The sequence below is a fragment of the Pleuronectes platessa genome, chromosome 13 (genome assembly GCF_947347685.1).
Source record: "Pleuronectes platessa chromosome 13, fPlePla1.1, whole genome shotgun sequence".
In the NCBI taxonomy this organism is placed as follows: Eukaryota; Metazoa; Chordata; class Actinopteri; order Pleuronectiformes; family Pleuronectidae; genus Pleuronectes; species Pleuronectes platessa.
The window spans coordinates 4,626,533-4,650,941 of NC_070638.1; the positions used below are offsets into that span (position 1 = coordinate 4,626,533).

The 24,409-nt window shown below is 43.2% G+C and overlaps 1 protein-coding gene across 2 annotated transcripts in view; it reads left to right on the forward strand.

The window, feature by feature from the left end:
* LOC128454238 (piezo-type mechanosensitive ion channel component 2) overlaps window positions 1-23,950 on the forward strand; it is a 62,247-nt gene extending 38,297 nt beyond the window's left edge. For both annotated transcript variants that reach the window (XM_053437543.1, XM_053437545.1), the window contains 34 exons: window positions 494-670; window positions 794-916; window positions 1,418-1,618; window positions 1,718-1,922; window positions 2,554-2,655; window positions 2,799-2,964; window positions 5,272-5,515; window positions 5,659-5,776; window positions 6,498-6,654; window positions 6,739-6,828; window positions 7,697-7,818; window positions 8,098-8,166; window positions 9,353-9,456; window positions 10,707-10,827; window positions 10,935-11,006; window positions 11,309-11,475; window positions 11,713-11,906; window positions 12,748-12,921; window positions 13,845-14,501; window positions 14,876-15,134; window positions 15,442-15,621; window positions 15,792-16,086; window positions 16,382-16,514; window positions 17,290-17,437; window positions 17,531-17,742; window positions 18,200-18,358; window positions 18,559-18,706; window positions 19,161-19,349; window positions 19,614-19,706; window positions 20,047-20,216; window positions 20,326-20,445; window positions 20,969-21,048; window positions 21,280-21,478; window positions 22,285-23,950. In XM_053437543.1, coding sequence (XP_053293518.1) covers window positions 494-670; window positions 794-916; window positions 1,418-1,618; window positions 1,718-1,922; window positions 2,554-2,655; window positions 2,799-2,964; window positions 5,272-5,515; window positions 5,659-5,776; window positions 6,498-6,654; window positions 6,739-6,828; window positions 7,697-7,818; window positions 8,098-8,166; window positions 9,353-9,456; window positions 10,707-10,827; window positions 10,935-11,006; window positions 11,309-11,475; window positions 11,713-11,906; window positions 12,748-12,921; window positions 13,845-14,501; window positions 14,876-15,134; window positions 15,442-15,621; window positions 15,792-16,086; window positions 16,382-16,514; window positions 17,290-17,437; window positions 17,531-17,742; window positions 18,200-18,358; window positions 18,559-18,706; window positions 19,161-19,349; window positions 19,614-19,706; window positions 20,047-20,216; window positions 20,326-20,445; window positions 20,969-21,048; window positions 21,280-21,478; window positions 22,285-22,537 — 5,901 coding nt within the window. In that variant the 3' untranslated portion in view covers window positions 22,538-23,950. The remainder of the gene's footprint in view (window positions 1-493; window positions 671-793; window positions 917-1,417; window positions 1,619-1,717; window positions 1,923-2,553; window positions 2,656-2,798; window positions 2,965-5,271; window positions 5,516-5,658; window positions 5,777-6,497; window positions 6,655-6,738; window positions 6,829-7,696; window positions 7,819-8,097; window positions 8,167-9,352; window positions 9,457-10,706; window positions 10,828-10,934; window positions 11,007-11,308; window positions 11,476-11,712; window positions 11,907-12,747; window positions 12,922-13,844; window positions 14,502-14,875; window positions 15,135-15,441; window positions 15,622-15,791; window positions 16,087-16,381; window positions 16,515-17,289; window positions 17,438-17,530; window positions 17,743-18,199; window positions 18,359-18,558; window positions 18,707-19,160; window positions 19,350-19,613; window positions 19,707-20,046; window positions 20,217-20,325; window positions 20,446-20,968; window positions 21,049-21,279; window positions 21,479-22,284) is intronic.
* The last annotated feature ends 459 nt before the right edge of the window (window positions 23,951-24,409 follow it).

The following is a 24,409-nucleotide window of genomic DNA, read 5'->3' on the forward strand; positions in this document are numbered from 1 at the left end:
ATTAAAGTTATTGTTTGATGCTTCAGACATATAAAGTTGAACTCTGAACCAACAGGAAATCCTGCAGGATTCTCTGTTTCCCACCAGAGCAGCCAGATAATAATGATAATAACATGGGGTCATGAGGACAGACAGTTAGAGTTACCGGATGGAAATAAGAGTAGTAAAAGTTTGGAGAGTGTTTTACCCTGGATAACCTCCTCATACTTACTCTGTTAGATTCTTATTAAAATTTACTTTTATAGATTTGAATTTATGTAATGTAATAATCTTTTATTTATAGTTCTTGACCCTCGGTTTTATGTGAATTTTTATGGATTTGAATTGCCTCACATTACTCTTTGCTTTTATCCCCCTCTTCTTCTTCAAATAACCCGTTAAGGTATATTTTAATTGTGCTTTTAAAGAAGTTGTACAATGTAGAAACCTTATTTCTTGCGGCAGGAGTAAGACTTTGAGAATATGAGCTGGTTCTGTCTCGTCTCCTGCGCAGGTGTCTCTGTTCAACTACGTGTTCCTGGCGTCCTGGGCCTTCGCGCTGCCCTTCAGTCAGTACCGGCCGCTCGCCTCCAGCGTCTGCACCGTGTGGACCTGTGTCATCATCGTGTGTAAGATGTTGTACCAGCTGAAGACCATAAAACCCCCGGACTACTCCAAGAACTGCTCCGTGGTAAATATGTGTAGTGAATGTTTCACATCCCCGGGTTGTGTGAGGTGCTGTTCACACACACTGTTCATTAGTACAATATTTCAGAAGAGTGTTTTTTCCAAATGTCTTAATTTCCGTCCACAGTCGGCGACGTACGATAGCGTCCAGAAGACGGAGCTGCAGGATTCTCTGCTGTATGTGGGACCAGTGGATCCGGCCAACTGGGTGGGCCTGGACAAATCTCCTGACCTGCTGGGATACCTCAGGGTGAGGAGGGGGATGGGGGGGAAAACAGTATACATTTTTTAAATATTCTAGGTAATACATGAAAATGTTTATGAGAAAAATCTAAAAAATTTAAATTAAATCAAAATGTTAAATGTAAATCTGTTGAACATCAACTCCATCGGTTTATGATAAAAATAAATAAAAAATATGTCATGATATTTAATAAAATTACCACACTACTTTTATTATTTTCTCTACAATATGTCAACATAATTATCGGGCTGCGCAATACACGTCTCTCATTTATATTTCATCACAGTTTACAAATACCTTTTCATTTTCTTTACAAGTCAATATTCTATATTCCCATGCTCTGAATTGATCAATATTTCACATCCCATGTTCTCTGTCCACTGTTTAACTGCCTCCCCGCGCCTCACTGCTTATTATCGCTACTTAAAAAAATTTACAATACTGTAAATGATTTTGAGAAGCAAATCTTACATTGCAATATATAACAAAACATTTCAATTTGTGCAGAACAACCTGCTGATGTTGGCTCTCTTGGCGTTCGAGGTGACCATCTACCGCCATCAGGAGTACTTCAGGCTGAGGAACAAGCTGTCCCCCCCCGCCGCTCGCATCATCTTCCACGACACCACGCGGCAGCACCTGGATATCGGCATCGTCAGCTTCGTCAAATACTTCGTCAACTACTTCTTCTACAAGTTTGGACTCGAGGTAGGAAGCGGCTGAGCAGGAGAGAAGAGCTGAATGTTAGTTTTGAACTCAGAAGGATGGTCTCCACTCCTGTTCACTCTTCACGTGTCGTTCCCACAGACGTGCCTCCTCCTGGTGGTCAACGTCATCGGCCAGCGGATGGACTTCTACGGCATGCTCCATGGCTTCGCCCTGATAGCCGTCATGTACCGGCGACGGAGGAAAGCCATCGCGGAGATCTGGCCCAAGTACTGCTGCTTCCTGGCCTGCATGATCACCGTCCAGTACTTCGTTTGCATCGGGATCCCGCCTGCAGCCTGTAAAGGTCGGTTCTGTGCTCCAGTGACTATTATCAGTATCGTCAGTCATCGTAAAAACATGTAAAATGCTCATTACAAGTTCCCAAAGTTCAAGGGGACATCTTCAATTTGCTTGCTTTGTCCGATCATTAAAGTTTTTAATTTCTAACAATGTAAAAAGCAGAAAAGAAGCTAATTCTCCCATTTGAGAAGCTGCCCACAACATATATCTGGCATTGGAGCTTGTTAGACGACATAAATGAATAATGGATCATCTACATTGTTGTGGATATGTCATTAATTTATCTCAATCAGCTTCTCATTTATATTATTATTTATATTATTATATGATTAATAAATTAATTCAGCTTAAACTGCTTGTTTGGGCATCACAATAAGCTGCAGTAGTGGGGCAGTCATCAAAATGCGTATCTGTGTTTAATATCTTGGTCCTTGATTTGTTTTACATAATAACAAAAATGCATTGTTTGATGAAACATCATGTTAACATGTTCTTCAACCTTCATGATGTACTTTCTCTTCTTTTATTTGTTACCACCCTTTTATTGCCAATTCTCTCCTTTTTTAAAACACTCCCCAAATAAACCTGTTGTTTTGATTTATCCGTGGTGATACTGGTGCGTGTTTTCATTCCAGACTACCCCTGGAGGTTTCCCAGCTCTTTCACAGACTCCAAAGTGGTCAAGTGGCTCTACATCCCAGATTTCCACACCAAGCCCAATCCGTCCTTCCTCATCTGTAGGTTTCTCCAACAGGAGATTCAAAAGCATTTAGATATTAACCTTAGTTGAAGAAGTACTGGTACCATTATTGTTGAGCCATATTGGTGATTTGGGATAAATTGAACAATGATTGAGTGAAGTGCTGTGTCTCTTTTCCAGATGACTTCATGCTGCTGCTGTGTGCCTCTCTCCAGAGGCAGGTGTTCGATGATGAGAACAAGGCGGCCGTCCGCATCATGGCCGGGGACAACGTGGAGATCTGCAGAGACCTGGACGCAGCCTCGTTCAGCGTCCACAACCCCGTCCCCGACTTCATCCACAGCAGGTAACAATAGAATGAAATTAATTAATGTGTATGAGGATATAGGTATAAATGCCACGCTTGTATTTTGACTCTTAAAATAAGTTTTGCTTTAGACGTCCTAATTTTGGAGCCACTGGATCTTGACTTGGCTTAATGGTGATAGATTTCTACAATATACTAAAACAAATAGTGGATCTGTTAAAAACTTTCTAGAATATATGAAGACAAGTAAAATATTTGACAAGTGCAACTTATTTTTTTAAATGTCATTATTATATCACCCAAAAATACCTAATCCAAAAGTGGCAAATATCCAAAGGTTAATTCATTATTTAAAAAAACATCTACTGTCAGGATTTCCCCCAGTTTGAGAACCACTGGTCTCCATTATGTTTGTGGATCCAAATAAATCAGCAAACACACATTGTTGTGTAACGATCCTCAGAGTGAGACACGTTCCAAGTCTCTCCAGTCGAGCTGCTGTTGAACTTGGCTTCAACCTGTGAAAACTGCAGAAATCCTAAGTGCGGCAGCGCTGAATAAGAACTCGCTCACTCAGCAAATCCCTTATCCCGGACAAATATTAAAACAAGACAGATGATGGTCGCTCAGCGGGAGATGTTACTGAAGAACCACCGCATGCATAATTCACAGCTGTGGCTTTGCTCCAGTTGTGTTTGAATCCAGAGCTTGATCCTGACTTTGCACAATAAAAAAAGAGGCGCAGGGGTTTCTGGGAGATGGGGCGAGTTAGAGAGGCAGCGAGAGCATCCTGACCTGTCCACAGTCATTGATTATGTGCTCTTCACATTCCACTGTTTTGATGCACAAAGTGGACAAGTCTTTTATTAACGCACTCTGTGTCCATCAACAAGGCCTCGCCGAGAGCGAGCGAGCAGCGCAGCCCGTCTGTCCACGCCGCGGCCGCGCTGCACTTATTCCATCGTTTCCCTCCAGGATCGAATTACGGATACGGGGTGGGTGGGGGGGGTGGGGGGAAGAGAAATCCATAATCCACAAAAAACACTCTGTCCGTCACTCCTCGACTCAGACGCTCTCGCCCTGTACTCTAACTCAATAAATAGCTTTCATGTATGGAAAAGGTATTTTCTCCCCCCCCTGATGAAGAAGGACACTCACTCAGCTATTCCGGCCCATCAACGCATCGTCCGATTCCAAACCCACTTCATCAGAGCTGCTTCCTAAACACTGCAGCTGTTGTTGTGGTCCCAATGTTTTTTTTTTCCCCGGGTCCATCAGATTAACGCGCACACCACTTCCTGTGCCTCCGCTGCACACGTCACATTAACGCCCTCTCACCTGATGAAGGCAGGATCCACTCGTGTGTTCTTAGCATGTGAGACACACGCGGGACACGCAGCATAGTGCACATGTGCTGAGTGACAGGAGTCAGGTTTCAGCTCTGGTTCCCATTCATTGATTTAGACTCTTACCGGAGCCCTGACGCTAAGTGAAACACTAAGTGTGATTGATGGGGCGGATTAGAGGAGCAGCAACAACATGAACTGAAATGTTGTTTTGACTCTTACTATGTGGTAAACATGCGTCCTCATTAGCAGCCGGGCCCGACTGGCACTGGTCCCAGGCTGCGTCCTGGAGTCGTCTCCTGAACGTCTCCGTCGGTCGTGTGATGTCAAATAACGTTTAACAGAATTCAAAACGTTTACATGTGGATCTAAGCTTCAGGGGAGATTCACTCACGCTCTGGTTTCACGTTGTCCTCCTATCGTAAGGCGAGCAAAATGTGACATGTCTGGATTTTTGGTGGCTGATCCGGATAATGGTAATATTAGGGAGTAAGATATTTCTGATACTGACGTGTCGGCCAATATATTAATATGAATATAGATTCGTCCGGTGAAAAAAGCTCAGATTAGCCTATTAGCCTATTAGCCTATTAGCCTATTAGCTACCAATGAATTGGTCGTGCTCTATTAAAGGAGCCTCTGTCATGTGCTTGATCCTTATCAGCTGATTGAGACCACGAAAGAGAATTAAAATACAATACAACTTTTAATTATGTAAATTTTCTTTTCATTGAACCCGCATTTGATATGGATTTCTCATTTGGGAAGCATAGTTCTCTCTTTGGTGTTAATGAAATCTAACAGTATCACTAAGAAAGGAGCTTGTATCTGTTTACATCTGTTAAAGAATCAAATCTGCTTCCTTAGTGCCATACACTTACAGTAAGTTCATTTCGATTACCCTGATTCCCGAGGTTGCTTTTGAAAAATGCTAATATGTGAAATATCGTCAACTGGTCATTTCAATTACCGAGTGTCCCTCCTCGCGTCCTCCCTGCAGGTCCTACCTGGACATGCTGAAGGTCATCATGTTCAGTTACCTGTTTTGGTTCGTCCTCACCATCATCTTCATCACGGGAACCACGCGCATCAGCGTCTTCTGCATGGGATACCTGGTCGCCTGCTTCTACTTCCTGCTCTTCGGCGGAGACCTGCTACTGAAGCCAATCAAAAAGATCCTGCATTACTGGGACTTCCTCATCGCCTACAACATCTTCGTGATCACCATGAAGAACGTCTTCTCCGTGAGTTGAGGAAGAAATAATCAGCGATAAACTCCTACGTTTTGATTTGATATAATATAGAAAATGATTTTATTCTCTTTTTATATTAAATTGATTTATTCCTGGATACAGTAAAGGTTTTATTTGGTTTGCTCTTTCCATAGATTCTGGCTTGTGGCTACATCAACGCTCTGATCCCAAAGCAGTGCTGGTTGATCCAGCTGCTCAGTTTGGCCTGCACCATTAAAGAATACAAGATCGAAATCAACCAGGATCATCTGCGTAAGTGAACATTCAACATCTTCTATCGTAGAGTTTGTTTGTTGATCAGTAGTAAAAAAAAGCAAAAATCCCTATTTTGGCTGCAACACCAAACCATGTCGGTGTGATTTTTGCAGCAGGTTGAGTTTTTCAGAAACATTTCTTGTTGTGTTTTCAACATTTTATAATTTAATCCCACATAGATTAGAGGAAAACACACACACAAAATATAGTGAAACGCTTTGATTTATGCCTAATCAAACACAGATGTCTGTCTAGGTCAACATTTTTAGACTCATAAATGTCTTTCATGTGTCAGAGCTCATGTCAATCAACAATCTGACATAATTTCTAGCTGCAGGACGTTAAACTTCTAACTGTCCGTTGTCTGGATGGGAATCAATACGGGGAATTTGCAAAGATACCAGCCACCAGCTCACTTCTTCATGAGCACTGGACCTGCCTCATCCCCGTCTCCTCATGTATCGATCCTGTATTGTATTGTGTGTTCTGTCCCTGTCATCTGCCGGGCGTGTGTTGTTTTTTAATGTTGTATTTATGATGGTTTTGTCTGCAGCCCAGTTTCCCCCCGATCGGGTCGTATAATCTGACTTGATTTGTTGTGCCTGCTCAAGATTCTAAACCCATTGCAGGTTATTGGTGTTGGCCCTGCTGCTAATTAAGTGACAGTGGCGTGAACAGTCATTAGTGTCATGCTTAATGAAATGGTCGTCTGTTCCAGCCGCTGATGAGCGCTGCGAGCTGCCCAGTGACGAGGCCGGGATCATCTGGGACAGCATCTGCTTCGCCTTCCTGCTGCTGCAGAGACGAGTCTTCATGAGCTACTACTTCCTGCACGTGGTCGCCGACATCAGAGCGTCGCAGATCCTCGCCTCCAGGTACCTCAGAGGTCACTAGTGAGTTCATGCCCCAACCCCTGCAGTATCTGAGTAGTAACTGATGTGTGTGTCTGTGGGATTCAGAGGAGCCGAGCTCTTCCAGGCCACGATAGTGAAGGCGGTGAGAGCCCGACTGGAGGAGGAGCGCAAATCTGTGGAGCAGCTGAAAAGACAGTGAGAATCCCACGTGTTTGACCTCATGTTTGTACCGTGCTGTGGTTTGGGTGCAAGTTTTGACCTTGAAATGTGAAGTTATTCAATTCTGATTGTCTGCAAGTTAAGAAATTTACATACACATATTTTCAAATAGTCCCATCTCCCTCTTAACTAGATCCGAGTTTAAATAGCAGGATTTTGTAAAGCAACTTCAGGTTTAGTGTTTAGAAGTTAAGTCTAACGACTAAAAATACTAAAATATATGATGAGAAGTCTACTTGTCAGATAATTTAAAGTTAATACATTTTGGCAAGTATTTTGAGACTATATGAACATTTTTAGTACAGCGGCCAAAATACTTTATATTATAAATCCCCAAAACTGATCAAAAATATACTGTAAAGAAAACAAGACGAAAACTATCTCGGGTCTCAAACAGGGGCGATGAGAGAAACTATTGTGAACTGCAAACTGAGGATCGATACACATCTGGTAATCTAGTGAGTATTTACGACAGTGGGACGGTGAATGAAAAATAAAGTACAGTCATTAAGGTTAGTTATTAGCAAACATGACTCAGAAATCCATTTGAAACTCGGATTAAAAGTAGCTCCTGCCTCCGTCGTTATTGTTTCCTGGAAGCCCGGCTCTCAGTCTATCATTCTACACAAAGTCAATGTATTTCCACCACTTACAGGTTCCTCAGGAGTTACTCAGACAGAACCCACTCACCCGCCCTAATGAGCACTCCACCGTTACACAACATGCACTGATTTCCATGTGACGCCTGGAGACGTTCATGCTCAGTCTGTTAGTTCCGCCGCTGATGTTCCCCAGTGTCGATACCCGGTGTGTCTCTCTCTCACCGTCTCTCTGATCTAATCAGGATGGAGCGCATTAAAGTGAGGCAGCAAAAGTTTAAGCGGGGCAAGGAGAGGATGCTTAGCATGGCGCAGGAGTCCGGAGAGGGACCGACGCTGGCGCCGCCCGAGGACGACGAAGACGACGGTATGACGAAGCCTGCCAGGGCCTCGTACTGTGCAGCACTTATGAGAAACAAAGTTTAACATAGGGTGAAAATGAAGCCTGGTAGAGGTCAGGTAGGCTGTGTTTCATGCTAACTATCATCAGAATGCAGCCATCTTGTGTAGTAGTGACTATTCCAATAAGCAGTTTTAACAATAAATAATCGAGAAGCTTCATTGAACAGAAATTATGGCTTGAAGTTTGTAGACAAAACTGATTTTCTTATTAAAATGTTGCACTCATGTATTTGTGAAATTTTAGGGGCACATCGAACGAAAGCCAAGACCAAAAAAAAGCAGTGGTGGAGGCCGTGGGTTGACCATGCTTCCAGTAGGTTGACCAACCAACCCTCTTTATTCTCTTCCTCCACTCTGATTGGCCCTTGTGTCCTTGACCAGAACGCCGAGGATTCCCATACTGCCCCTGGGCTCTAAAGGCACCAAAATACAGTAGCTTATTCACGCCATCCAGACTTTAATCGTTTTCTGTGTCTATTTAAAGGACCCTGCTACCTGTGTGTGTTCTGTGTGTGTGTGTGTGTGTGTGTCATCATCAGTGCAGGGCCGGGCAGGGTTTTCCTTAAATAGGCACGATGAGATGATAATGAAATAGAAAGTGACTAAAGTCTGGAGGTTTCATATTTGACGTTGTTTAATTTTTAATAAAGAAAAGAAAAATCCCCTGTACCGACCTTGAGAGCCGACAGTAGAGAATCACTGTGTTGTGAAACACTTTCACGCAAAGATATGAAGTCGACTCGCCTTTATTCTCAGTACTGGAATAAAGGATGAAGGGCTTGTTCATTCTTTGCCTGCAGACATGATCACCAAACAGGTTTTACCCCCCCGGAGAGAAAAAATCCAAAACCCGATCCGACCAGCGATCAAACGCATAGAAATAACGTGTCGCGGTGGAAAAACGTGATGCGGCGGGTTTCCTGTTTGGTTTGAACTCATGTCTCACATCTCACTCCATCTCCACGTGACATTTTTCAAATTATTTCTCCATTTTTAACTTTCTGTCATTCGTCTCCATTTCCCAGCATCCAACCCCCCCGACCTCCCCGACCTCCCCCCCACCGCCGCCCACTGCGATTCTGTTCAAGGACATAAGTCAGCCTTGTCTATCCCAATGCTTCTGACACTTAACCACTGGATTCACTTGCTCTGTCAAGTTGCTTAATGGCGACTGTGCGTAAACTGGAATAAATGGTTCTTCCTCGTGCTTTGTGGTCGCAGTCACATCGGTTGTATTGATAGTTTTGATGCATTGTGTGTCTTCTGCACTTTCTGTTTCCTCGTGGCTCTGGTTGTTCTTTAAATTTTTGTGTGTGTGTGTCTATCATGAGTTTCTACTAATATGCAGTAGGTTAAATAGACGGCTTAATTTCCCTGCATCTTTCTTTCTCCAGGGAACCTCCTCTGTGCCTTCTTATTATGACTGTTACCATGAATATGCTGAATGACTCTGCCTCTGTTTGACTGAGTGTAACGAGACTCTGCCCTCTGCCCATCAGTGGTTAGAAGTGGAGACTATTACTTGTTTGAAACGGACAGTGAGGAGGAAGATGAGGAGGAGGAGAAAAAAGACGACGAGCTTCCCAAGAAGTCTGCGTTTCAGGTGATTCCAGGGTTTTTAAATTCCCTCCCGGTTTCAGTTAATCAGTCGGGAACATGCTTTTGTTATTTTTGAGGATGGAGGTGAAGTATGAACATGTTTGTTTACTCCATTTTATTATATCTCCTCAGGGAAAAACATTGTACCTTTACTCCTACGCATTTACTGTTTTTTAAAGTAAAGTTTTAGGTTTATAACCGATAGCAGCAGCTGTAAATGTTGTGGAGTAAAAGTATAAAGTCTGAGTAAATGCACTTTTATCGCAGTTGCAGAAAACTAACAGAAAGAAAGCATTAGTTTAAAAGTTGAAAGCACTGCTTAAAGAACAAATCACTAACTCTCACCAGCATTTCTTGTGTTTTAACACTAATATAAAGAGAGTATGTTTGACTGTGTGTATTCACCTGCATGGTATACTGGACCAGTAAACACTCCACTGTCTCCTCAACACTGGAACCACTGATGTTTCTGACCTTTTCACATGTTTCCTCACTAACCTTCTCCCCTCTGTTGCCTCCCTGTAGCGAGCTATTGGGAAGTTTGTGTCTGCGGTTCTGGCTTTGCCGCGGTCTATCATTAAACTGCCTAAAACCGTGCTGCAGTATGTAGTGAAGGCAGGCAAGGTACTCACCAACAGAACTAACACTGCTTGTTTCCTGTGTCGTCTGCCTGCTCCATCCATGCATCAGACTGGACCGTCCAGCTCATGTGTTGTTGTTCTGCATCGCGTAAAAAAAACATCAAATCTGATCTGGAATGGAGATTTGTTTTCATAATGCATATTGTTATTGTTTGAGTGGCTGGTTTGAAGTGGTTTGCATGATTTTCAGCTTTAATCTGAAATCTGTCAGTGTTGTTTTTGTTCTTAATCTCGTGGTCGCTGCTCAGACAGATTCTCAGTTATCTCGTGATCCACAGACGCAGTAGTGGGTTTTATTTGTAAATACAACTATGGTGGTCATGCATGTCTTCATGCTTTCATAAAAAAATTGAGTTGGTAAAATGCAATAGTGACTATTTTCCTTAGCACAAAATTGTTTACAGTGTTCCATACAGTTCCGTTCGTTTTCTTTTACAGTTCAGTTTCAATTTTCAGATTTTGATTTTGCTAAAATGATATTCTTGTGATAATGCAGGTGTGATTTGGCACAGATTTGCCGAATAGACCTTTGTTGGTGCAGTGTTTGTTTGGACTCGCTGTTGACTTCACATCCTCTCACTGGTTCTAAACCACTGCTGCCTCTGTTCTCCAGTTCCTTTACCACGCCTGGATCACAGACCCTAAAGCTGCACTCAGAGCTCGAGGAAAAGAGAAACGCAAATTTTGGAAGAAATACACAAAGGGAGTTAGACGCAGGAAAACTAAAAAAGATGGTAAGAAAGTTCAAAGAGAAGAAATCTTATCCTAATATTAATTATAGTGTGAATACATTTGTGTGTTCTTTCAATCATATTAAAGTTTCTTTACTGTACGTCACCAGCTCATGTGACTGTAGAGGTTGGTGACTCGTCTGACGGGCAAGAAAAAGACGAAAACAAGAAGTCTGGACCAGGTTGGTTTCCTCCTCAGGAGATTATGATCTGAGATGTTGAAAAACTTCATTTTGTCTTGTTTATTTCCTTCCTCCGAGTCTTCAACCACTTTAGAAATGAGTGAAAAGGAAATGCACGCTGCACAGATTTCCAATGTACTTGTATATTTTTTACTTTTACATTCGCTTTTGAAATCCCTCGTTTGGTTGATCTTCTTCACAGATTCACCAGGATGATAATTATCAGTTTAGACATTTTACCTCAATTCAAAAAATGCAGCTTCTCACTGTCATTTTATTTGAATCCATTTGACTTCCCTCAGACAACGTCATCAAACGCGTGTTCAACATCATAAAGTTCACGTGGGTCCTGTTCCAGACGACGGTGGACAGCTTCACCAAGTGGATGAACGACATGTGCAGAGAGTACATCGACATCTCCACGGTGCTGCGCATCGAGCGCTGCATGCTGACACGAGAGGTCAAAAAGGTACAAGAACCCTCTCACTTAGTTTTTAAACTTTCATTTTAGGACTTTTCCTGATCCTCTCAATTTTCTTGTGCACAAGTAGGAAGCAACATTTACATTTGAGCTTTTTTCTTAGGTGTATGATTAAATACAGAACCTGCAGTAGCTCAGGACATTTAGTTTCTTTCCCACCGTTTAATTGAATATCAATTAAAAGCTAATTACAGAGAAATGAGCGAGCCCGTCTCCTCTCACCAGGGTAACGTGCCGTCCAGAGAGAGCATCCACGTCTACTACCAGAAGGCCATGAGGCTCAACATGTCCAGACAGGCCAGTATGGATCAGCTGAGTGAGGACGAGTCGGTGTGCGGCTCCGCCCGAGTGCGGAGGAGGCGAGGAGGATACTGCATGGAGAGCCAGGACTCCACGGCCTCAAGAGACAGCATATCCAGGTACACAGAGCCGGGTCATCAGCACCGCAGCATGGGAGACGGAAATAAGTCAGGGAGAGATTTTAGCCGGGTGGAGTTCTCCTCTCTGGAACTTTACCTCCTGACAAAGATGTTTTTTTCAGGTTTCCAATAAAATAATAAAAATCAAAACTATCTTCTTGCCATACCCGGTGGGGTAAGTTAGAAAGTTTGTTTCAAAAACCTTTAGGTGTGCACAGTGGTGATCAACACATTGAGCAATTTCCTTCACACACACACGGACTTCACACGTGCACAATCACAGATTAAATGGACACAGCTGGGGAAGTGCATGAGTTCTCTAAAATCCAACCGGACCTGAAGTAAACTTAATGCAGACTTCCAATAATAACAATAATAATCTTTATTATGACTTGTTTTTCTGTTGTTGTTGCTTAAATTTATTACACTGATTGATAAGGCTTTATATTACACGTACAGAATATTAATAGTCTGAATAGTTTGGTCTTTGTCCATCTATGGTATAAAGATGGACAGTTGAAGGTGTAATATTGATATAATATAACAATAATATATCAGGCAGCTTATATAAATAGGAAGATTTGCCGAGTACTTTGAGTTACCAATATCTGCACCATCATTTTCATCCCCTCATGGTCCGGCACCATCGCAGACTTGATGTGACGTTCTGGGTCATTGCACGTGTGTTTGGATTCATTTCATTTCAGTACATCAATGTGACAGTAAGATCATTTCCTGCTCGTTTTCTATGTTAAGTGCTCTGCCTTGTGTCTGTGTGATCGATCCCACCTCATCCCCCCCACCACTGATCATTCCACCTGTCACTCTCGCCACCTCTCAGTGCCGTCACTGAGGCCACCAACCTGTTTTCTCGCCAGTCCACGCTGGAGGACCTGGACGGGATGCCGGAGTGCATCCCCAAAACCAGCGAGCGTGCCAGGCCCAAGCTGCGTAAGATGTACGGCCTGGACCAGTCCAACTCCTCAATGGACAGTGCCAGCAGCTACATGTCCAGGTGCCTGGCCTCCGCATCTCCCTTCACACCCATCTGCATCGCACGCCTCTGTCACTTTCATTCATGACATCATTCATGTTGTTACCTCTTAAACAAAACTTGACCCAAGAACAATTTTTTGTTGAAGTTGAATCATTGTTTAAATTTTAAATTAACATTTTTATTTTATCCTGTCAAAAAAGAACAAAAACAACCTGATAAATGCCCCTTGTTTTTTCATGTTATTGAAATCCAACTTTTCTGTGGTTTTATGATATATGATCTGTTCCTTTGCCCTCTGTTATCTAGCCCTAATATAAACGTCACTTTTCTTGTTTCATTTTTCCCACTTGACTTATATTTCATGAAGTTTATTTGGAAACACTTGAGTGTAATTCATTCGGTTTAGCATTTATAAGGCGCATTTATTATTTATAATGCCTTATAACAACTATAAATCTTCCTGTTGGCACTGGTAAGTAGGGACTGGTGTATAAACACAGAGTTTATACCCCAGTCCTTGCAGAGGAATGCACAGCAGAGTGCAGTCCCCTAATGAAACCCTATTTACATTCACTCATTAATATCAGTCCCCTAAACATGTCAGACCTTATTTTTTAATTACGCTCCATAAATTATTCTCTGAGAAAATCAATGGAAATGTTGAAAAAATTATGAAACTCTCAAAATAGAAAGTGCAGCTTCCTGGATCTGCACCAAATTGTAATGGGTGCTTCCCTGACTCTCACCACATCCGTCCGCCAAGGGTTGTCATAATCTGTGTAGTAGTTTTTGTGTAATCCTGCTGCCTAACAAACACAACTCCTTGCCAGATGTAATTACCTAAATGTCTTTATCTGAGAAATCCTACTTGATGTGATGCAAGTTCAGATAGACATAAAACTGCGTGTCTGAATGCAGGTTGTGGTTTGTGTCTCCTGCAGCGAGGCGACCCAGTGCGTCACTCTCTACTCCAGACAGGGAACCACAGACACTATAGAAGAAGTGGAGGATGAGCACGATCTAGGGGAGGACAAGCAGAAGGTCCCCTGGGAGTCCCAGCAGCTGGATGACAGTGAGGTGCCTGAGGACGGTCCCTGGGGTGAATCCAGGGAGACAGAGAAGGGTGACGACGAGGGGATGGAGGGGATGGAGAGGACTGACGGTGAGGAGGCTGTGGAGGAGACTGATGTACCAAAGAGCAAAGAGGGAGAAGAAGCTCCCTGGGGGTCTTTTGGCCCAGATGAGGGCACCTCCCTCAGGGTGGAGGAGGCAGAGAGTGTCCCTTATGTCCAGGACAAAGACTTCATCTCTGAGAGTGAAGACGGAGGAGGACAGCAGGACCTGATGCAGACAGAGGGGCGGATGGGTCTGATCTACACCCCCGACACGGACGCTTCCAAAGCGTCTGACGCTGACGTGCCTCCCAGCTACAGCAAGGCGGTCAGCTTCGACCGTCTGGAGGTGAGCGACGACGAGAGTGACAAGGACAGGAGGCGGCGTATGGTCATGACCTCAGACAGCCACTCTGACAGCAGGTCAGACATCATGCTACCGTCCATGACCACCGAGCTGACCGCCAGTGAACTGCTGCTCAACAAGTGAGTCCAACTAGAAGCTGCAGACACACAGGAACCAGAATCAGCAGCTGCTTGTCTCAGATACTTTTCTAAATGATTCTCAGTCTATTATTAAAATTGCAAGGTGTAAGTCTGTGCTGTCCACAGATCAAAGTAGTGATGTTACCTCTTATGTCACCGATTCCAGAGTGTATCCAAAAATGTGACTCTCGCTGGGTAAAGAAACTGCTGTGTAATGCTATTTTTCAAAGGTGTTCATAACCCTTTAGGCCCCTGTGCCAGCTCAGAGGTCCCTGTATGATTCAGGAATTTTTTGTGAAGCTTCAACAATGAAGTTTGGATTAAAGAATCAAACCCTGATCTGTCTCCTCCCTCTCTCTCTGCCATCTTTTCAGGATGTTTTATGACGAAGAGCTGGAGCAGTCAGAGACTTTCTACCAAGGGCAGCCGCTGATCCTCCAGCTCTGCTACGCCTTCTACAACATGCTGGTGGCGCACTCTGAGATGGTGTGCTATCTGGTCATCATCATCAACCACATGGTGTCCGCGTCCTGCGCCACCCTGGTCCTCCCCGTCTCCATCTTCCTCTGGGCCATGCTGTCTGTACCGAGGCCCAGCAAGCGCTACTGGATGACGGCCATCATCTACACTGAGGTGGAGTCACACTAGAAGATGACCCAAGTCAAATCTTAACTTTGTCAATCCTTGAATTACACTAGTCAAGTGCTGGATGTCTCATTTGGGGATAAAGCTCCAGTACAAACCTGGACCCAACTGTTTATATGTTTGATTGGTTGATTTATTCCACTCATTGAGCATATAACATGAGAACAGACAGATTATTGCATAGTAACGTCACAGTAAGAATATATTTATGTCAGTTCTCTCAGTTGTATTTTAATGATCATGTGGGTCTACAGTCCAGAAAGCTCACTGACACTGATGTGGTTCTTTTCTCCAGGTCACCATTGTCATCAAGTACTTCTTCCAGTTTGGCTTCCTCCAATTAGCCGCAGCAGTGACCGATAAGGCCAAACCATTTTACCTTCCCAACATCATCGGGGTGGAGAAGAAGGACGGTTATGTCCACTTTGACCTGGTTCAGTTACTGGCTCTCTTCTTCCACAGATCCATTCTGAAGGTACCTGCAAACAAACCATGTGTGAACAGTGAACCAGGCTCTGTGCTGATATTCACTTTTTATCCTGTTTTGACCACTGACAACACATCATTAGCAGCCATCTTTGTTTAAAAATCAATTATTTCGGGCATTAATCATATCTTCATGTCCACAAATCCCATCGTTTCCAGTGCCACGGGCTGTGGGACGAAGACGACCCCAAGGAGAAGAGGGAGCCTCCGCGTCAGAGTGTGTCCTCGGACAGGGACGAGAGCGGGAAGGAGTCTGAAGCTGCCTCCTCGGTGATCAGTGAGAAGATGGGCTCCACTCACACCTTGAGGTCCTTAAACTTTGGGACCTCCATAGACTCCGGACACGTCCAGGTGCAATTCCCGCAGCAGCAGACCTACCAGCGTCGCAAGAGCTCCAGCGGAGGCTCGCACATCTCTCACCGATCACATCAGTCGTCTGCCAGAACAAAAAGAGGTGAGGAGGCCCCCCCGATGTGAGACAGCCGTTAAAGGTGACTCATCACGGATATCAAAAGACAACTGGTACAAAAGATGAGACTACATCTGAACCTCTGACAGTGTAATTCATATAGTACAATGATGATCAAAGCTGAAATAACAAGTTGAAGGAATCATCCGGACGTGTATCACACTAATGACCATCTCATCGCAGTCTCTATCTATGACCTCTGTGAATCTTGGGTGGTTTCAGGGACTAAATTCCCTCGTCACGGATCATTAACAACTGGAAATGTGAATCGTTCCCACAGGAAGCACCACTTCCCACAACAGCAGCCGCAGGGACGGCAGCGAGGCCAGCGTCCACCAGAAGACCCGCAAGCAGATGGTTGTTGAGAAGCTCCGAGAGCAGCTCTACAAAGGGAAAGCCTTCGTCGTGAAGCGGTAACGTTCACGGTTCATGAAACGAAAGCTGCCGTCGTGTCTTTAAACTCTTTGAAACGCAGTGTTGGACGAAAGTGTGTAACTTTATGACGCCACTGATGAGAAGAGTGCCGAGCAAATATTCTGGATGCTTAATGGAAGATGCACAGTGGAAAATCCCATCAGTGATACAGCAGCTTTCAAAGTTCTAAATTTAGACATTTAATTACAGCTTTCCGGTCAGGCCAGTCAGCGTGAGTTTTGTGTAAGTGCTGCGACAGACAATCACAACATGTTATTGGTCTAAATTTAATCACAATGGAACAAGTGGTTTCTGAGATATTACGTCCAAAACGTCAACGGAAACCCACCGAAAATAAGATTTAAATTGTTTTCTAAAATTAGGACCCAAAAACAACAAACACAAAACTCACACACAACATATAAACCATGAGGCCTACACATGCAAACAGAAAAATAGAAATAAGATGGAACAAAAAATATATATAATGAAATATAGCTTGACATAGAATAAAAACATTAAAGGTGGGGCTTTATCAGGAGGGGGCGGGGCCCAGAAGTGTCTCAGACAGAGGCTGAAAAGAGGAGCTGCAGCAAAGGTGTGAGGAAAGTGATGTGTTCTCTTGAATGTGAGCAGAATGTGTCTCCTTCAAAAGTAAATACGTTTCTTTCCCTTGTGGTCCTGTGGAGTGAGTCGGCAGCGTAACTCTCCCCTGGACACGTTTCCTTGATCAAGTCAACATTAACATTAACTAACCCTGTTTTTTTTTTATAGGTTCTTGGAGATCTACATTCCCATCAGGCAGTTCTTCTATAACCTGATCCATCCAGAGTACAGTGCCGTCACAGACGTGTATGTGCTGATGTTCCTGTCCGACACTGTGGACTTCATCATCATTGTGTTTGGATTCTGGGCGTTTGGTGTAGGTTTACAGACATTTCCATGATCTTTATTTGCTTTTGAAAATGTCCCTATATTTGTCCAACGTTACTTGTGTGGACCTTTTCTCCTGTAGAAACACTCATCTGCAGACATCACCTCGTCTCTGTCGGAGGATCAGGTGCCGGGACCTTTCTTGGTCATGGTCCTGATCCAGTTCGGGACCATGGTGGTGGACCGGGCCCTTTACCTCAGAAAGTCTGTCATGGGCAAGGTCATCTTCCAGGCTCTCCTGGTGTTTGGAATCCACTTCTGGATGTTCTTCATTCTGCCAGGAGTCACTGATAAGTAAAAACAAACACAGGCTCAAAATAGGTTTAAGATAATCGCAAAGTATTTTGTAGAGTGGCTATGATTAGCTTGATAATCAATATGTCAATTGTTAGGAAAATAAAAGGCAAGAATATTCATAATCAATCAATGAAGTGAGGAGTCAAATATTGTTGGATCAAACTTCTCTTGAATCAGAATTTGCTTCTAGGAACTTATCATTTGCATTACTGTAGGATGTGCTTGATAGTTAGTTAAAATGTGAAACTAAAAACAAATAATTCAATGCTCAGGAATTTTTTATGTAATATCTGAAACTAAGTTGAGCAATGAACAACGATTCTGAATGTTTCAACTCTTGCAGGAATTTGTCTTGACCTTTTTTTGAGAAATCCCATTTTTGCAGTGACAGAATGAAAACCTTCTTTCTTTATCCATTTTCACACATTGTCTCTCTTTTCTTTTCCTCTTGTAGGCGTTTCGGTGAAAACAAGGTTGCTCAGATGTGGTATTTTGTCAAGTGCATCTACTTCGGCCTGTCGGCCTATCAGATCCGCTGTGGTTATCCCACCCGCGTTCTGGGAAACTTCCTCACCAAGAGCTACAATTATGTCAACCTCTTCCTGTTTCAAGGGTGAGTTCAGCCGGAGAAGATTTGTTTCTTCCAGCTGAGTAAACAGGTCCGAGGCCCCGGTTGAGTGAGGATTTCAGTTTGAAGCTGCAGAAAGATTTCACCTGCAGGGATTAGTTTCAAAAATTTGAAAATAAATGACACATTTCCAATTTGGAAACCTTCACCCACACCTTAATCTTTATCTCACTTCTTTAATCCAGTTTCCGCCTGGTGCCGTTTCTGACGGAGCTGCGTGCCGTGATGGACTGGGTTTGGACCGACACCTCCCTGTCTCTGTCCAGCTGGATCTGTGTGGAGGACATCTACGCTCACATCTTCATCCTGAAATGCTGGAGAGAGTCTGAGAAGGTGTTTTTCATCGTGGCATCAGTCTGGTGTGAAAAGCATTGCCTTCAGAGACAGAGCCTGTCATTCTGGAATTCGAGAAAAAAAGTTATTTCTGTCAAAGTCGATAATTTTCTTCTGAAAACTCCTTCATGTTTCTAAAACTCCTTCAGGTTTTTGGCTTCGTGGCTTAAGAAGAAGAATTTCTGATCTGCACGGGCTCGGTGATGGATGAAAGCTAGATTTATGGGCTATAAGATATATTGTGTGTGTGTGGTGCCCAGTATTCCCAGTGGCGCAGTTAACAATGGTCTTTATTAATGCACTCTCGCAAGCTGTCCAGGTTCAATATGCAAGTACCTCCTGTGCTTCAAGCTTTTGTTCCATCTTCACTGATATTGACCTGAACGGATTAAAAGTGCTGGCACAAAATATGCAAGTGTCAGCAACTCTGACAACTGTGCTGTTCTTCATGTAGAGGTACCCGCAGCCCCGAGGCCAGAAGAAGAAGAAGGTGGTGAAGTTCGGGATGGGGGGGATGATCGTGATGCTGCTGATCTGCATCGTCTGGTTCCCGCTGCTGTTTATGTCTCTGGTCAAATCGGTAGCTGGAGTTGTCAACAAGCCGCTGGACGTCACGTTTGAAATCACCCTGGCTGGTTTTCAGGTGAGGACACGTTTTTCCAGGCTCGGCTGAGAACATAGATTTGAATGAGGTTAATACATCTGTGACTTCTCATGTGATCCGACTGTTGGTTACCCGATGAATAAGATGTTTTCTAGAATGTGAGAATCTGCTGGTTGCTGCCTTTTGACAGATTCAGTACAGAGGCCAAAGATGAAAATCTCTATTTAATTCTAAAGTTTGTTTCGATGTATTCAGACTTAACAAGACATGAAGCTGCTTTCTCTAAACGTCCTCCTCTTGCAGCCCATCTTCACTATGAGCGCTCAGCAGAAACAACTGCAGAATGTGACAGCGGCCGAATTTGCAGATTTAAAAAAGAAATATGGAGGCAAAGATGTAAGTATAAAAAAATACAGTATAAATATCCCCCCCCACACATGCACAAACACTCATATAATGAATGTGTCATTGTGTTTCTTATGTGTTTATTGTTTGCTGTGGTGAAAAAGAGGTAACAGGGTTTAATTCCCACATCATTTAAACTTGTATGACAAACTTTGAAACCAGGCAGTAAATACACACCAGAAAAGGTCATTTAATAGTTGTCACATATAAAACATATCTTCTGCAGGTTTGACCGAAACTTCTAATCCCGTTGTAAACAGACCTTTGAAGTCACCACTCGTATAATTTTAACTAAACCTTGCTTATGTGTTTCGACTTCTGTTGGTGTCAGGATCCCTTGCAGTGGCTGGAGACCTACATGCCCGAGGATCTGGTCATCGCTGAGCTGAAAGGCAGCTCCAACTCTCTGTGGACCATCAGCCCCCCCAGCAGAGCCAACCTGATTGAAATGCTGAACTCCCCTGAGGACTTCCCCATCACTGTGACCTGGAGCATTCAAAGGTATGACAAAATGTCCACTCACCACTGTATCTGATCATGTAGGAGTTCTAATATAATTTAATTTAAAGGTGGCCGGCTCACAAACACCTGTTCCTCCTCTTAATCTCAGAAACCTCAATCTCGGTGCCAAGGCTGAAATAGCATCTGGAAAACGAGTGACGTCTCTGGACCACAAAACGAGGACGGACCTCGTTAATGTCCTGAATGGGTCAGGAAACACTTCACATGTGTGAGTCTATCAGCTGCTATAATATCATTCAGTCACACAGAGAGATTCTTGTACATACTAATGTTTATACTCAAAATGTTGGACTGCAATCTAACACTGTTCACTGTCTTGCATCTTGCATTTCACTTTTTATTTCACTTTTTATATCTTTTATCTATTATATATTATATATATTTTATTTAAATATGTTTGTCTAAATAAATGTTACTTTGTATAAATATTAGAAAAAGGGAGTAAATAAGAAGTAAATAGTGAGTAAATATATATTGTTTCTTTTTATTGCTTTTCTTATGTGTGTTGTATTTATTGTGTTTTTATGTTTTTATGTTCTATGTTCATTGTATGCACCAATAACCAGAGCAAATTTATTGCCAAGTAGGTGTAAACCTACTTGGCAATAAATACTTTCTGATTCTGATTCTGATTCTGATTCTATATATTTAGTTTTAACACAGTCCTGCTCCATTATGTTGTTTTCTACAGTAACAGCCTCTATTCCTCTTTTCCTCTTTCTTCTTTGCAGGAATCTAACAAACACATTTCCTCGTTATATCCGAGCCCCCAGTGACGCCGATGCCAAACCTGTCGACCAGCTTTACGATGGTTAACATCTCCTTTATCACCGCATATTCAAAGCTTTAATTTTTCTAAGAGAATAAAAAACCTGTGCCATCAGAACCATCTGAAAGATTTGAATTTTACAATAAAAACACAACACCGCAAGAAGCTTAAAAATACTTTGTTTTAGTAAGAACTGTATTGTTTTTGTAATTGATTTGAATCTGTTTCATCCTGATTGAATAACTGCCACGATGTTGTTCTTCACCGTTGCAGATAAAGACAGGATGATGGATATCATTTTGACGTTGAACCGACCGGAGACTTCCTCGGATCAGATCCAGGAATGGTGGATCGTCAACCAGACGGAGCCCGGCCCGATACAGAAGAAGAGTGAAGGGCGTGAGGGGCTGCAGCTCTACGTGTTCAGCGACCAAGTCAGTCCGCCCAGTTTGGGATTCCTGGCTGGATACGGGTGAGTGACCTGAAAAACACTGTGGATTCAAAGATTTAGCCGTTTCAGTCTATATATTGTTTTAATTACATTTTGGGTATTATTTAGTGTTTGGTGAGAACTCAACCAAAGAATTGTAGGATAAATAAGTGTCAACGGAATTTCACCCAGACAATGCTGTAACAACTGAATCAAACACCACACATACACGAGTACTCAGTTTTACTTGCAAGGGAAGTCCGCACCTCTGAATAGGTCGCAGCCAACTTCAACGGACCTTCCCTAACACAGTGTATTTATTCACATAGCTCAGTATTACAACACATCATGGGTGGGGTATTATAATTTCTTGATAACTCCTTCTCTTCAGGGTGTTACTTTATCTGATAATACCCCATTCTACACATAATGGAAAAATAACCTTTATGGTTTCATAACCATAACAGACAGTTCCTTAAAAATCAACTTCAGACAAGGCCCAGCAGTGGTTAGTCAGACTAACTCTTGTGTAAGAATGTCGCCTACAGCTTAGAAGCTTACTTCAGCATTTTCCAGACAGCACTGAATAACAACTCCTACACCAGGTCATATTCAGTTCATGCAGGTCATATTCAGTTCATGATAACTTATATACAATTATTCCAACAATGTGAGGGGTGTTGGATGATTAGCACAACCGGAAAGCAGTTTTTCCTTTAACTCTTTAAAGGAACCCTCAAATTTAGGGTTTACTGTCCCCTTTCCACTCCACCTACCAGCTGGAGGACTAAGATCACAAGGGATCCAAAATCTTAACCGAACATCTCCTTCCTCTCTCCCCTGTCCAGGATCATGGGCCTGTACGCCTCGGTCGTTCTGGTCATCGGCAAGTTTGTGCGCGAGTTCTTCAGCGGCATCTCCCACACCATCATGTTCGAGGAGCTCCCCAACGTGGACCGCATCCTCAAGCTGTGCACCGACATCTTCCTGGTCCGAGAGACGGGGGAGCTGGACCTGGAGGAGGACATGTACGCCAAACTCATCTTCCTCTATCGCTCGCCAGAAACCATGATCAAGTGGACCCGGGAGAAAACTGAGTGAAACTCGGCGAGGGCACGTTAAATCATGGAGGCTTCTTTTTCTGGAGATGCTGGGTGGTGTGAGACGCTACATCAGCCTGTTCACCAGCTGAGGGAGCACGGAGCCGCCGAGGACCTGATGTGTCCTCCTCAAACTGAGCTCTGGTGGCGGCGACGCAGCGTTAGCTCCACACAAAAACACTTTTTGAGTTAGGAACTGGTATTTTTTACTCTTAACTGATGAAAAACAGCAACAAATTGCAGTTACATTATTAATGATGGAGCACAAATTTGCCGGTGCTGTATAAAACCTTCGCAAAAAGAACCTGGCTCGGTTTGGAAAGCAGCCGGTGTTCAGTTGGAGACGGACAAATCTTTTTGGGACCGTTTTTCTTAAGTTATAAAAAAAAAGTCTCCTGATACTAAGGTGGATTTTTTTCCCCACACACACGTCGCTGCTCTTCACGCCTGTCGTTCCTACATTTACACAACCGCACAGCAGGCGGAGAGAAACTCGCACTGGCCGCAACATTACACTTTAAGGGCTTCCCACAAAAAAAATATCTGCACAATTAATGACCACATGAGCACAATCTCGTATTTTCTCCGACTGGAACACTTTTGATTGTGGGACTGTGCAATACTGAGCTCCTGTTTCTCCCGACGTGGACCGACAGAGAACGGCTGCGTCTGAGCAGGACACACGAACACAGCCCCACTGGTTTGTTTTTTAAAGGTCAGAGGCCGAATGGGAAACTCTGCAGAGACACGACAAACCGGAAAACATCAGACAATCTTTACTTGCCTTATTTTGTTTGTACGAGACGAACTGACACTCTAATCAACTACATATCTTTCTCAGGAAGAGCAGTTTTCACAGATATTGTATGTGTTTAATGTTACAACATGTAGGCTTTGACGGATTTAAAAAGTTTAGGAGACCGAAGAAGCGTGGAGAACTATTTAAACGGCATGAAACTTTAAAATGTGGATATTGTCCAGATGGACCGACACTGAGTATGTTTACCGCACATGGCCACACAGGTTATAAGGCTGCGTTCAGAAAGTACATTTCATCGCTGTGGACTTTTTCCCCCCCTCCACACACACAAGGAGATTATTTGCCAATCATCCGAAAACCATGTTCTGAATCACCTACAGGTTGGCTCGAGTCGAAACCAGCAGAGGGCTGGTTCTGGATCAGGGTAACGTGCATTCGGCGGTGGACTCGTGCACTTCGCTGTTTTTAAACATTCACGAACTCCGTGGCGCCCAGAGCTGTGCAGTCAGTCGTCCAGGAAGAACTGAAAGATTCCTCACATGAAGGGCTCTGACGTGAAGCCCTTTGGTCCAAACTATGCATTAGAGGACACTGTAGCATGAAAGAGAAACTTCATTATTAATTTTCATTACATGTACATTCAAGTTTAAAGGGATGGGAATGAAATGTGAAAATGTACCTGTATGTTAAGGTAATGTGGTATTATAGAGGTCCAGAGATCTGCAAATAAAACGTCTGGAAAGGTGTCGAGCTTTGGTTCTCAGCTGCTTCTTTCTTCTGTGTTTTCAACAGGTTTTTGATTTTAATTAATAAAATGAAATGGAGCCCCCCGACTTTTGAGACAACTTCCTCAAGGAACAAATCCCCTTCAGCTGTTGGGCCTCGGTGGAATGATGCATTTTACTGAGGGTCAACCAAGTTCAGTTTAGCTTTGTATACAATGCTGTTTCTTCTTTTTGTTTGTTTCTAGTATTTTTATTCATTGAATAACACAGGAATATTTAAAATGGAGTGAATCGGTGGTACTACATCTGGATTGGTAACCCACACAAGAAGCAGCTCAGCATCTCTCTTTAGGTTCACTCAAGTCCGCCTTCATTCCGGCTAATGCAC